Source organism: Dipodomys merriami, unplaced genomic scaffold (genome assembly GCF_024711535.1).
Source record: "Dipodomys merriami isolate MVZ:Mamm:240054 unplaced genomic scaffold, mDipMer1.0.p SCAF_78, whole genome shotgun sequence".
In the NCBI taxonomy this organism is placed as follows: Eukaryota; Metazoa; Chordata; class Mammalia; order Rodentia; family Heteromyidae; genus Dipodomys; species Dipodomys merriami.
This window is the reverse complement of record NW_027206379.1, coordinates 2,668,113-2,682,046: the sequence shown is the minus strand read 5'-3', so window position 1 is coordinate 2,682,046 and position 13,934 is coordinate 2,668,113. Positions and strand designations below refer to the sequence as shown.

Genomic DNA, 13,934 nt, shown 5'->3' with positions numbered 1-13,934 from the left:
GCATCTCCCTTATGCTGGCTGTGATCCTCTTGCATTTGCTTCTCTGTGTCCCTTGAGAATCTCAGGCACACCTCACTGCACCCAGACACTGTTTCTCTGTGGCTGGGATGACAGGCACGTGCAGCCACACTCAAACACGGTTGGAGATGGTGTCTTAGAACTTTTACACCCAGGCTCGTTTCCAGTCGCAACTCCCCATCTCCACCTACCAAGTAGCCAGGATTACAGGATTGAGCCACCATGCCTGGCATGAAGTTTTATGCTTTCAAGATCAAGTTTTACTTGACGCCCAGGTTTCCAAGTCTTGATCTTCCTACGTCGCCCTCCCTAGTGCCAGGATTACAGGAGTGCAGTACTGTACCCTGCTGAGCAGCCGTCCCCATGGCTCTCCTCCCGCTTTGCGCAGTTACCAGCACCTTGCCAGTTGTTACATGTCCTCTCCCTGTTCTGCCTTTTATCACTGGAGAGTTCTTCCAGTAAATTAGAGGTTAGAGGGCCAAGCGGTGTCTTGGCCCAGGAGCAGCACAGGTAGTTTGGAGCTGGGGTCTCAAGCGTCCTGGACAATGGGTGGCTGAAGTGGGGACTTCAGGCAGGCGCAGGGATGTCTGTCCTTCGCGGGTGCCAGGGCCAGGTTAGGCAAAGGCTGGGTGTGTGTATGGTGATCTCCTGCTTGGGTTGTGCTCATGTCCTCGGGCCCAGTGCCAGTTCCAATGGTTGGAACCGCTGTGACCACGGCCCCTGGGGGAGAGTCCCAGCCAGTGAGGGGGTCTCCCCCCATTGTGGACACACTCCCGTGGGGAAGGGCAGCGTGGGGAGGGCTGCTCACCGTGGGCCTCTTGTTACAGAATGGCATCCTTACCGGCGTGTTTCCAGCCAGCCCCTCCAGCTGGCTCATCGTGGTGGTTGGCGTGGTCTCGTCCACTTATACCAAGGTGGACCCCTCTTTGGGGCTGATCGCGAGGATCAACCGATCCCTGGACACGGTCGCCACGTGAGTGAGCCTGAACCCCGTCCCGGGTCCATCAGTCTAGGCCGTGGCTTTCCCTGTTGGGTGTGTATCTAGCCATCCCTGTCGGTGTGTGTCTAGCTGTCCTGCCGGTGCGTGTCTAGCTGTCCTGTCGGTGTGTATCTAGCCATCCCTGTCGGTGTGCATCCAGCTGTCCTGTCAGTGTGCGTCCAGCTGTCGCTGTCAGGTGTGCATCTGGCTGTCCGCAGCTTTCCTGCTGGCTGCAGTCTGGTCACTCACAGCCCCTGTGCGTGTTGTGTCTTTGATTTGAGGCTTCGGCCCTCCTTCCCCTCTCCGTGCTTTCCTCTCCTGGCCTGGTATTAAGTCCTGCCCGCCCGCCCCCCCCCCCCCCCCGCCCAGAATTTGTGGCCCCAGACTTCCCCCAGGAGCCTGGACAGAGAGAGTGACAGGGCCCCGGTGCCCCACTGCCAGAAGGAGCCTGGCTGCCAGGGCCGATGGCTGCTGACGGGGTCACGTTTTAAAATGTCTTCTGTTTTGTGGGGCGTTAGGGATTGAGCCCAGGTCCCCACACTCTCGCTTGGCTGTTTTGCTGAAGGCTGGTGCTCTACCACTTAAGCCACAGCTCCACTGGTTAATTGTAGATATGAGTGTCAGGGACATTCTTGCCCGGGCTGGCATTGAACTATGATCTTTAGGCCTCGGCCTCCTGAGTCGCTGGGATTACAGGCATGCCATTGGCTTCTGCATTGCTGGTATCTACCACAGATGGGTTCTGGACTGTGGCTGAGGCGAGGCCCCAGGCCTGGAGCCGCAGGAGGCGCGGATCTGAGGCCGCCTGTGCTGGGAGGCTGAGGCCGGAGGATCTCGGAGGTCACAGGGGAGCCATCATCAGAGCAAGGCTGAGGAGGCTGTGGCGGCTCATAACCTCCCTTCCCGGTTGTTGTATGTCAGTTTTCCTCTAGGAAGGAATAAGAAAAGCAGCAACAGCGTGGCAGGAAGGAGCGCGCACAGACCTGCCCTTCCCTGACTCACGGGGGACTAGGCAGACGTAACTTTGGGGGGTGTTTTCCAGGACAGCTCTAGTGGCAGCCCCTATCTCCTGCACCAGCCCAGCTCCTCGAGCCCGGTCCTCGACCTTCCTCCGGCTCGTGCTCAGAAGCGTGTGTAGGAGGCTTGATAGAAGTCCCTGGTCACCGGTGGCTCACACCTGTAATCCCAGCCACCCAGGAGGCTGAGATCTGAGGATTGAGGTTCAGAGCCAGCCGGGACAGGAAAGCCCATGAGACTCTTATCTCCAATAAACCACCAAAAAGCCAAAAATGGAGCTGTGGCTCAGGTGGTAGAGCTCCAGCACAAAAACTTGAGAGGCAGTGCCTATGCCAAGCCCCAGGACTGGCACACAAACATGCACGGGCACACACACGCATGCACACACAGGCAAGTGCGCCCAAGTCACATCCCTGGCGGTTGTGGAAGGGGGCCTGTTCTGGGCGCCTCCCGGAGTTCTGCTGTGCCAGCTCCATCGCCACTCCGGTCAGCAAACTCGGTACCCCTGGCCAGGCGGTCACCAGTCTTGGTCACCCACAGGCTCTGCTCCCCTGGGACCGCTGGTGTGGGGTGTGGGGCTGGCTGGGCTGCCTCAAGATTTCCCCACGCAGCCCAGGGCCTTTATAAGGCTTCCTTGTCCCTCTGGGCCTATTTCGGTAAACTGGGCCACCTGTGGCCCAGATTTAGAAAGGCCAGGCGAAAGGTCAGCGGCTCGAGCCTCCAGGGCTCCTTCAGACCTGTCTTCTGGGAAGGAAGGTGTGCCTGTCCCTAGGCTACTGTGCCTGCTCTGTTTGCTTGTTTTGGAGGTACTGAACTCAAAGCCGGAGCTTGCTAGGCAGACACTCTACCACTTAAGCCGTGCCTCCAGTCCTTTTTGATGTGGTTTTCTTTTTTTTTTTTTTTGTCGGTCGTTAGGCTTGAACTCTGGGCCTGGGCGCTGTCCCTCAGCTCTTCAGCTCAAGGCGAGCGCTCTACCACTTGAGCTACAGCGCCACTTCCGGTTTTCTGGTGGTTTATTGGAGATAGGAGTCTCACGGTCTCTCCTGCCCGGGCTGGCTTTGAACCGCGATCCTCAGATCTCAGCCTCCTGAGTAGCTAGGATTACAGGTGTGAGCCACCAGCGCCCGGCTTGATGTGGTTTTCTGTAGCAGCTGGGATGATAAGAACATGTTACTGTGCCCAGATATTGTTGGGATGGGGGGGTCTTTCAACCCTCCACCTCAAATTGTGAAAGTCCTAGCACCCACCTCCGGAGTAGCTAGTATTACAGGTGGAAGCCACCATGCTCAGCTTGTTTTGCTTTTTTTTTTTTTTTTTTTCTTTTGTCGGTTGTGGGGCCTGAACTCTGGGCCTGGGCGCTGTCTCTGAGCTCTTCAGCTCAAGGCTAGCGCTCTACCACTTGAGCCACAGTGCCACTTCCGGCTTTTTCTGTTTATGGGGTGCTGAGGAATCGAACCCAGGGCCCCATGCATGCAAGGCAAGCACTCTACCTCTGAGCCACCTTCCCAGCCCTTGTTTTGCATTTTCTGATGCTGGGGACAGATCCCAGGGCCTCTTGCACTGCTGAACAGGCCAGGGCTGCTGCTTTCAGCGTGTTGTGCTTTGGGAAGCCTGAGCCCTGTTGCTTCATCCCGCAGCCACCTAAAGCGATCGCCCTGTAAAAGAAGAGTACTTTCCTGTCCCAGAGCAAGGGAGCATGCTCAAAGGTCCTGCACCTGTCTTCTTACTTGTGTATGTGAAAGTCCTGCCCAGCTTTTGTGAACCTGGGTCTGTGGTGTGGTGTAATACAAGTGTAGCTGATCGGCAAGATAGCTGTTTAAATCCTCAGATCTGAAATCAGATTAGGTTTGGAGATGACAGTGGAATGTAGATGAAGACCAGTTACAGAAAAATGGGCTTGCGGCCCAAGTCTTCTCCCCTGGGAGATAGTCATTCGGCCACCTGGTCACTCCGGTGTTCCCAGGGGCAGGGCGACTGGTGTCAGCTGTGGGAAATGGCCGCCTGGGAGGCATCTCAGCGTGTTGTGTTGTTTGTATTTGTGTTGTGCCATTGGGGCTGGAACTTAAAGCCTCAAGCTGTCACTCTGTTTTTGTCACTCAGTATGTAGAGATTTCCAAGACTCCTAGGCCTAAGACCCCTCCTCAACTTTTGTGCTTTGTCTCCTTTTTTCTTCAGTGATCTGTGGTTGCGTTTTCAATCATTTGACATCCGGTGGTGAGCGTTCGCAGGTCTGTGTAGATTACACACAGAGTTGGCATGCTCTCAGCCTTCCCCGCCACCGGTGGCTCCCGCCTGTAATCCCAGCTACTCAGGAGGCTGAGATCTGAGGATCGTGGTTTGAAGCCAACCTGGGCAGGAGCGTCTGTGAGACTCTTCAGTGAGCCACCAGAAGACCGGAAGTGGGGCTGTGGATCAGAGTAGCAGAGCACTCGCCTTGAGTAGAAAAAGCTCAGGACAGTGCCCAGGCCCTGAGCTCAAACCCCACAACCCACAAAAACAAAGTGGCAGCCTTTTGTTCTTCTCCCTTTTTTTCTTTGTGCTTGTCTCCCCGGCTCCCCACTAACACCCTGGCCTCTGCTTGTCTCCCCGCAGTGGCCGCCTGTCCTGCCAGACCAGGAAGGTGGTGAGCAGTGTGCTGTTCGGCACCGGCCTGTGGGTGGCGCTCATCATCACCATGCGCTACTCCCTCAAGGTGCTCCTCTCCTACCACGGCTGGATGTTCGTGGAGCACGGCAAACTGAGCCGCTCCACCAGGATCTGGATGGTGAGGACGGGGTGCCCCCTCCCCCCGCCCCTGGCCGGGCACCGTCCCTGTGTGTGACAGGCGCATGCGTGAGCGGGGACTGCATCCCCCCCAGCTCGGTAGGCCTCGGCTCTGGCCTCTGCTGTAAGGAACAGTGGCGTGGGCCCCACGCTGCTCAGCCGGGAGCCCCTGCCTGTGCTTCATGGGGTCACGGAAGTTTCCTTCTAGAAGAACTGTAATGTTATTTTGACTTTTTAAAAAAAGTTTGTTTTTTTTTTTCTTTTGTGCCAATACTGGGGCTTGAACTCAGGGCTTCATGCTCTTACTCCCCCCCCCCAAACTGGCACTCTACCGCTTGAACCATAGTTCCCCTACCAGCCTTTTGCTGGTTAACTAAAAATAAGAGTCCTCAGACTTGTGTGCCCTGATCAAATCAGGATCCTCAGATCTCAGCCTCCTGAGCAGTGAGGATGCTGGGCCTTCACTGCCCAGGCTAAGCCGGGGCCCGGCAGGCTTCACAGGCTCCACGAGGCCGCCCTCGGGTGGGCTTGAGGACCGGGCACCTCAGCTGACCTCATTCCTAGTCCCCGAGCCCATGGTCTCTAGGAGGACAAAACCCCCCAAGCTTGAGAGGTTACTCACCCAGGGGCTCTTGGTCAGGGACTTAGGTGTCTCAAAGACTCCATGAGAGTTGGCTTTTATTTGGCCAGGTTTTGGTTGTTTTCTGGAGGTCCTGGGGCCTGAACTCAGGGCTGGGCGCTGTCCTTGAGCTTTGTTTGGTGCTCAAGGCTGGCGCTCTACCACTTGAGTCACACCTTCATTTCTGACTTTCTTGTTGGTTAGCCAGAGATAAGAGTCTCACAGACTTTCCTGCCCAGGCTGGTTTGAAGCGTGATGCTCAGATCTCAGCCTCCTCAGTAGCTGGGATTACAGTGTGAGCCACTGGCACCTGGCTTAGCCTGGTTTCATTTTGTTTTCTAGCGCTCCTGGGGATTGAACTCAGGGCCCTGAGCGTGGGAGGTAGGCACTCTACCCCCTGAGCCATGCCTCTGTCACTGACTTTCTCCTCCAGGCCATGGTCAAGGTCTTCTCAGGCCGGAAGCCCATGCTGTACAGCTTCCAGACGTCCCTGCCCCGCCAGCCCGTCCCCGCCGTCAGAGACACCATCAGCAGGGTAGGTGCGGGCCTGGCGGGGAGGGTTGTCGTATTTCTGTTTTAAATTATGGGAAATTTTGCCACAACATAAAAGTACCATTTGAATCACTTCTGGGCTGGTGCTGCCAGGGTTTGAACTCACAGCCTTGCACGTGCTGGGCAGGAGCTCTTGCCACACCTCTAACTTCCATGTCAATCTTTTTTTAACCTCTACTGGGACTTGAACTCGGCAGAGCCTTGCGCTCCCACTTGTTTTTTTCCCCTCAAGGCTGGTGCTCTGCCGCGTGACCCCAGGGCCTCCTGAGTAGCTAGGATGTGGGGGGTGTGCCACCAGGGGGCAGCCAGTTCTCTCTGAACACACTCCACCTTCCAGAACTGCGGGCAGAGGCTGGGGTCCGGGCCCTGCCGGCGTGGCCGCTTTCCAGCGGGCCAGGTGACTGGGGGTGGCCTAGGCTCAGGGCTCAACACGTCTCCCACCTCAGTGTCGGTGCTAAGCGTGTGCACACGTGTACGCTGAACACAGCCTGAAGACACAGAGCTGGCATGTCAGTGGCCTGGGCTCCGTGCCCCCATCCCATCCAGCTCAACTCCCTCCAAGTAGCGGCAGTATAGCTAGAAACAGGTCTTTTATCCAAGGTCATCTAGAGATAAGAGGATCCCTTAGCAGTGATACCCGGCCCACCCCCCCCATCCTGGGGCTTGGAGTTGGGACGGGGGTGGGGGGGAGACAGGGGCGGGAGTTGGGGGGTGGGGGGGATTGTCTCTGGGATCCTTTTGCTCAAGGCTAGCACTCTACCACTTGTAGTACAGTGCCACTTCTGGCTTAATCTGTGATTAATTGGAGATAAGAGTCTCACAGACTTTCCTGTTTTGGGCTGGCTTTGAATATCAATCCTCAAATCTCAGCCTCCAGAGAAGCTGGGATGACAGGTGCGAGCCACTGGCACCCCAACCTTTTTTCTTTTCATTAGTCCTTGGGCTTGAACTCAGGGCCTGGGTGCTTTCTCTGAGCTCTTTTGCTTAAGGCTGATGCTCTACCACTTTGAGCCACAGTACCCCATTTGATGGGGTGGTTAATTGGAGATAAAAATCTCTTGGACTTTCCTGCCCAGGCTGGCTTTGAACCATGATCCTCAGATGTAGCCTCCTAAGTAGCTAGGATTACAGGTATAAGCTGTCAGCCCCAGGCTTTACAAGTGACCTTGATCCTGTAAGTTTCTTGGTTTATCTTGTGGTGTGGAGATGGGGCAATTTCTCTCTGTTCATATTTAATGAACAGTATCTGGGCGCTGGTGACTCAGCCTGCCATCCTAACTACTCGGGAAGCTGAGAGCTGAGGATCGCAGTTCAAAGCCAGCCTAGGAAGCCAAGCAAAAGCACAAGGCCCTGATTTCAAGCCCAGGACTGGCGTGTGCACGCACGCGCGCGTGCGCACACACAAACACACACACACACACACACAATTACAATTTCAAACTGAGGCTCACAATTGTAATCCTAGCTACTCAGGAAGCTAAGATCTGAGGATTGTGGTTCAAAGCCGTCCAAGGCAGGCAAGCCCACGAGTCTCTTATCCAATTAATCACCCATAAATCTGAAAGTGGAGCTGTGGCTTAAGGGGTAGAGCACCAGCCTTGAGGGAAAAAGCTCAGGGACAGCGCCCAGTCCCTGATTTCAAGCCCCAGGGCCAGCACAGATATGAAGTTACCATTTCCGTGAATGAGAAGGTTTACGGCCTTGGGAACGTGGACGTGGTGGGCCTTGGGGCCCCACGTGAGTCAGGGAGCCCAGGTGAAGGGCCTGACTTGGCGACTGCTGTGCACTGGCCGCAGTACCTGGAGTCCGTGAGGCCACTGATGAAGGAGGAGGAGTTCCAGCGGATGACAGTGCTGGCCCAGGACTTCGCTGCCAACCTCGGACCCAAACTGCAATGGTACCTGAAGCTGAAATCCTGGTGGGCCACAAACTACGTGAGTGCTGTTGCGTGTGACTTCCCACGGTGGAGTTTTTCTGTGTGGAGACATTTGGGGGGTATTTATGTGCAGTAACAGTGTTTGGGGATGGTACTGGGGAATTCAGTACCTTGCACTCACTAGGCAAGTGCTCTACCCCTTAAGCCAGTGCCCTAGCCCTTTTGCATTTTCATTTCCTTGTGTTTTACCACCAACCTGTACCTAATCCCACCTGCGCCTCTCGCATAGCTGTGGTGGCAGCCAAGGACCCTCATTTCTGGCTTGCTTGTTGACATGTGGTCTTTCGTGTTGTTGAGACTGGTCTTGAATTCCACGGCCTGCGTGGAATTTTTCCTCATGAAATTCTTCTGTATAAATACTGACGTGGGGGCCGGGGTCATGGCGGGAACTGCAGCATAGACTCGAGGCCCGGGGAAAGAGTCAGTGGTTTTCCCTGGGGGCAGGAGGCTCTCCTGGGGCAATCTGTGCCCACGGGGCATGGTCCTGCTGGCGGGTGAGCTCCTAGTGTTTCATCTGGAGGGAAGTTAGGTGCTGCCGCTCCTCCCCTCTGGTTTGGTCCCTTTTTTTGTGGGTTAGTTCTTTGGTGTTTTGGTGGTGCTGGGATTTGAACTCAGGACCTTGTGCTTTCCAGGCAGGTACTCTACCATTTGAGCCACACCTCCAGCCTGTAAGGTTCCTTCTGATTCCAAGAGTATCAGATCCGATGTCCGGTCAGGGCTCCAGACTATGGATGGTGTAGACAGTTTGTGCCAGGCCCCAGCTGAGTTTCACGTGTGGTGCCAGGGGCAGGGGAGGGGAGGTGGAAGAGAACATATTAAAAATAACCCAGATGCTGGGTCCAGTGGCTCACACCTGTAACCCCAGCTGCTTGGGACATGGAGATCAGGAGGACTGTGGCTCAAAGCCTGTCCAGGTAAAAAGTTAGCGAGATTCCATTTCAACGTGTGAGCCCCGGCATGGTGGTATATACCTTTCATCCCAGCCACACTGGAGGCCTTAGGCTGGATGGTCATTGTCTGAGGCCCAACCAGGGGTGAAATGAATGAGAGACCTCTCTGCAAAGATGCACGAAGCAAGAGGGCTGGTCCGGTGCTCCAGCGGGGCGGGGTCTGTTTGCCCCACAGGTAAGCGACTGGTGGGAAGAGTACATCTACCTCCGGGGCCGAGGGCCGATCATGGTGAACAGCAACTACTATGCCATGGTGAGTGGGTCCGTGGTGAGTCCAACCCCCTGTAAGTCCTCCCCCATTGGGTGAGTCCTCCCTCTCCCCTGTGGCGAGTCCTCCTCCCCTGTGAGTCTTCCCCCATGTGGTGAGTCCTCCTCCCACTGTGGTGAATTATCTTCCCCCAATGAGGGTGGGTCCCCCTCATAATGAGTCCTCTCCCCCCATGGTGAGTCCTCCTTCTCCTCTGTGGCGTGTGGTCCTCCCCATGGTGCTCGGTGGCTGGTGGGAGTAGGGTGGAGGTGGGGTAGGATGGAGGCCCTGAGTGTGGGTGCCGTCCCCAGCGCCGGCTCTGGGCACAGCGCCATCCGGATCACAGCGCCCTCGCTGTTCCTGGCTCTCCGAGCCGGGCTGGGCATGCGGGGTGACTGTCCAGGCCCTTGCGGAACCTTGCAGCCATTCCCCCAGTTCTTTATTTCGTTGGTTTGTTTTTGGAGACAGGTCTGACTCCATAGGCCAAGCTAGGCCTGGGGTGGACCATGCTCCTTCCTGCCCCAGGCTCCCCGGTGCTGGGATTGCAGGCATCTGTGTCTGCCTCTTCCACGGCCTTCCCTCCAGCTGCCCGCTGGCCTCGTCGCAGGCCTGGCAGGGGGCAAATGATTGTTTTAGACTGCAGTTATCCAGAGAACTTCCCAGTCCATCGTTTCTTGTTCCTTTCAGGAGGCTGTTTGGGGGAGAGTACTGTTGTTGTTTTAATACCATCAACGCCTCATGGCTAGGGAATACCTCAGTGAACCGGCCATTTGTTTTCTTCCGGGGCGGGTGTGAGAGCTGGAGTGTGTACATTCTCGCAGCTTCTCCCGTGAACCTGCTCTGTGTGGTCGCCCCTCCCTTCCCCAGGACCTGCTGTTCGTCAAATCCACACACATCCAGGCAGCCAGGGCTGGGAACGCCATCCACGCCATGCTGCTTTACCGACGCAAGGTGGATCGGGAGGAAATCAAACCGGTATGTGAACACAGTGCTTTTGGTGAAACGCTCCTGGATTTATCTTGCTGGTCCTGAGGTTTGAACTCAGGGCCTTGTGCTCGCCAGACAGAGCTTGAGATGCACTCTGGCCCTGTTCTGCTTCTTATTTTTTTAATAGATGCTTGCAGTTTTGCTGACCTGGACTTTGATCCTCCTGTTTATGCTTCCTCACACAGATGGGGTGATAGGCACATCCCACCTTCCTTATCTTTACCTCTTGAGTGTCTGGGATTATAGGCGTGAGCCACCATACTCAGCAAGAAGCGGAATTTAAGTGCTTACTAATCTAGAAACTCAACTTAAAATTATTTTTTTCTAGCCACCGGTGGCTCACACCCCTAATCCTAGCTACTCAGGAGGCTGAGATCTGAGGATCATGATTCAAAGCCAGCCAGGGCAGCAAAGTCCGTGAGCCTCTTATCTCTAATAAACCACTAGAAAACCAGAAGTGGCACTGTGGCTCAAGTGGTAGAGTGCTTGCCTTGAGCTGAAAAGCACAAGGACAGCGCCCAGGCCCAGAGTTCAAGCCCCACGACCGACCAAAAAAAATTTTCTTTCTTTTTTTGCTGGTACTGGGGATGGACCCCACGGGGCTGGGCATGCTAGGGTTGTACTCTACACTGAGTTCCACCGGTTAATACTCTACACTGACTTCCACCAGTTAGTACTCTACACTGACTTCCATCACTAGCTCATGGAATTCTTTTCTGTAGATACTGGGGCTTGAACTCAGGCCTCCTGCTCTTGCTTAGCCTTTTCCCCTCAAGACTGGTGTTCTATTTGAGTCACACCTCCAGTTCTGGCTTTTTGCTGACTAATTGGAGATAAAAGACTTGTGGATTTGTGTCCCTGGGCTTGCTCTGAACCACTGTCCTCTGATCTTATGCTCTTAAATTGCTAAGATAGTAGTAATTTAAATGGCTTTTATTTCTTGCGGGGCCAGGGGAGGGTTGTCTAGTTTTTTCTCTTTTTTTTGTCAGTTGTAGGGCTTGAACTCTGGGCTTGGGTGCTGTCCCATAGCTCTTCAGACCAAGGAGAGCGCTCCACCGCTTTGAGCCACACAGCCACTTCTGGTTTTCTAGTGATTTATTGTAGATAAGAGTCTCAAGGCCTTTCTGCCCAGGCTGGCTTTGAACCACGATCCCCAGATCTCAGCCTCCTGAGTAGCTAGGATTACAGGTGTGATAGTTTTTTCATTCATATTATTTTGAGATTGAGTTTTAGGTATTCTAAGTGAATATATATGTCTATTGTACTTTAAAAATGTTTTGTTTAATGTTTGTGCTGGTCCAGGAACTTGAACTCAGGCATCTATTATTACACCTTCGCTTTTCTGCTCAAAGCTGGTGCTCTCCCACCAGAGCCACAGCTCCATTCCTGGCTCTTTGGTGGTTAATCAGAGGTGAGAGTCTCATGGATTTTCTTGCCCAGGCTGCCTCTGAACTGTGATCCTCACCTCTCAGCCTCCTGTGTAGCGAGGATTACAGATGTGAGCTTGTAGCCGGGCTCTGGCTTCTGTTGTGCTTCAGTTCTGCAATTGGCCTTGTGATTTGTTGAAATAAAGCCTGGCTTACAAGACAAAACATTCATCTTTGGGTTTTGGTGTCGGTTTAAACATGATGTGTCTCGGGCTGGGAAGGTGGCTCAGTGCTAGAGCGCTTGCCTTGGATGCAAGAGACCCTGGGTTCGATTCCTCAGTACCACATAAGCAGAAAAGGTTGGAAGTGGTGCTGTGGCTCAGTGGTAGAGTGCTAACCTTGAGCTGAAGAGCTGAGGGACAGTACCAGGCCCAGAGTGAGTTCAGGCCCCATGACCGACAAAAACAAACAAACAAAAACATAATTTGTCTGAATGGATTTTTCCAGAAGCAGATGCAGAGGGCGGGCGCTGGCCTGGCTCAGCTGCTTTTCAGCGTCGGATCCCAGGGAGCAGCGCCATGGGCCGCGTGCTCAAAACCTGGCCATGGCCGTTAGGCATGTCCCCAGGCGTGGCCGGCCGGTGTCCTGCGGGGTGTGGCTTGTTGGTGTGACCCTGGTTTCCATTGCAGATTCGCGTGTTGGGGTCCACAGTCCCGCTGTGCTCCGCGCAGTGGGAGCGGCTGTTTAACACGTGCCGGATCCCAGGGGAGGAGACTGGTGAGTGGGGCGTGCGGGGCAGGGCTCCCTGGGGCCACGCCCTCTCTGTCCTCTCAGGAGGAGGCCAAGGCCCAGAGTGGTCGTCAGGCCCTTCTTTGGGGCCCGGGATGGTGGGCTTGTTTCCAGACTTCCATTTCTCCTCCCTTGCAGGTTAGTAAATCAAGCTAGTATGGGGATTTGAACTTAGGGCCTTGTGCTTGTTAAGCCTGCTCACTCAGAAGATGCTCTATCACTTGAGTCCACCTCCAGCCCTGCTTTTTGCCAGTTATTTTGGAGATGGAGTTTCACTGCCTTCCCTGCTGGGCTGGCTTTGGGCCATGATCCTCAGATCTCAGCCTCCTGAGTAGCTAGGATGACAGGCGTGAGCCACCGTACCCGGCTGCCATTCTGCTGAAGGGAGGTCTCAGTGCACACTGGGTCTTGGAGAGCGGTCCCCTGCGATCCCAAGGGCTGGCCGCGCACACTGACAGCACTGTGTCACTGTGTGAGGGGACCACTGCCAAAGTTCAGAAGCTCTAGAAAGAAGATCAATTAATCCCACTGCCCGTCTTACAGTTGCGGGCCACAGGGCTCTCCTGGCCTCCTGTGAGACTTTGTGGCCCCAGGATGCCGCAGCCTTGCCCCAAGCACACTCATCATGCAGCGGGAGGGGCCCTGGGCGCAGCCTCTGGGGGTCACAGTGGGCGTTGCTCAAGACCACTGCCGTGGACGCTCGAGTGATTTTTTTCCAGTGTACCCTCAAGCAGTTCCCCTCCCCCCCAGAGTCGTTCGTTTTTCAGATAGGGCCCCATGCTAACTTTCTGGAGCTGTGATTCTCCTCCTTCCTTTGCTTCCTTATTAGTAGCTGGGATTAAAGGTAGGTGCTACCATGCCCCGGCCTAATTTTGTCAACGTCTCACTTTTACCTCCGTTGGCTTCAAACAGCAGTCCGCCTGGTGTGGAACACTGAGTATCTATCTGAAAGGCCTGCATTCAGGAAAAAAACAACAAAATACCACACTGCCCACCTATTTTCTTACAAAAAGTACACAAATTACAGTACCCAGAGGTCTCAATGAGATCCAGATGTCCAGTTAACATTTAAGAAGTTGCTCAAGCCAGGCGCTGGTGGCTCATGCCTATCATCCTAGCTACTGAGGAGGCTGAGATCTGAAGATCTTGGTTCAAAGCCAGCCGGGCAGGAAAGTCTGTGAGACTCTTATCTCCAATAAACCACTCGGAAACTGGAAGTGGCGCTGTGGCTCAAGCAGTAGAGCGCTTGCCTTGAGCTGAAGAGCACAGGGACAGCGCCCAGGCCCAGAGTTCAAGCCCCACGACCAATCCAAAAAAAAAAAAAAAAAAAAGTTGCTCACCTCAGTAAGCGTGACTTAGCAAAAGTGAATGAGTGACAGGGTTAGGGTTGGAATCCTAGTTACTCAAGAGGCTGAGAGCGAGAGGATCCTGGTTTGAGGTCGGCCCAGACATGCACAAGAGGGCCCCTTCTAAACCAACAGCCAGGCACTGGCATGCGCTATGATCCCAGCTCAGCAAGAAGTGTAAATAAGAGGATGGTAGTCCATCCTTACTTTTTGGCCAAGGCAAAAAGTAAGACCTTTTCAGAAATAACGAGTGCCAAAAAGGGCTGGACGTGTGGCTCAGTGGTAGTATGCCTGTCTAGTAATTGGGAAGTCCTGAATTCAAATCCCAGAACAACAACAACAACAACAAAACCCAAATGTGGAG

The 13,934-nt window shown here is 54.5% G+C and overlaps 1 protein-coding gene across 2 annotated transcripts in view; it reads left to right on the top strand.

Moving 5' to 3' along the window:
• Cpt1a (carnitine palmitoyltransferase 1A) overlaps positions 1 to 13,934 on the top strand; it is a 43,729-nt gene that overhangs the window by 16,201 nt on the left and 13,594 nt on the right. For both annotated transcript variants that reach the window (XM_070009734.1, XM_070009735.1), the window contains exons 3-9: positions 846 to 991; positions 4,607 to 4,778; positions 5,830 to 5,931; positions 7,745 to 7,882; positions 9,010 to 9,087; positions 9,949 to 10,056; positions 12,125 to 12,212. In XM_070009734.1, coding sequence (XP_069865835.1) covers positions 846 to 991; positions 4,607 to 4,778; positions 5,830 to 5,931; positions 7,745 to 7,882; positions 9,010 to 9,087; positions 9,949 to 10,056; positions 12,125 to 12,212 — 832 coding nt within the window. The remainder of the gene's footprint in view (positions 1 to 845; positions 992 to 4,606; positions 4,779 to 5,829; positions 5,932 to 7,744; positions 7,883 to 9,009; positions 9,088 to 9,948; positions 10,057 to 12,124; positions 12,213 to 13,934) is intronic.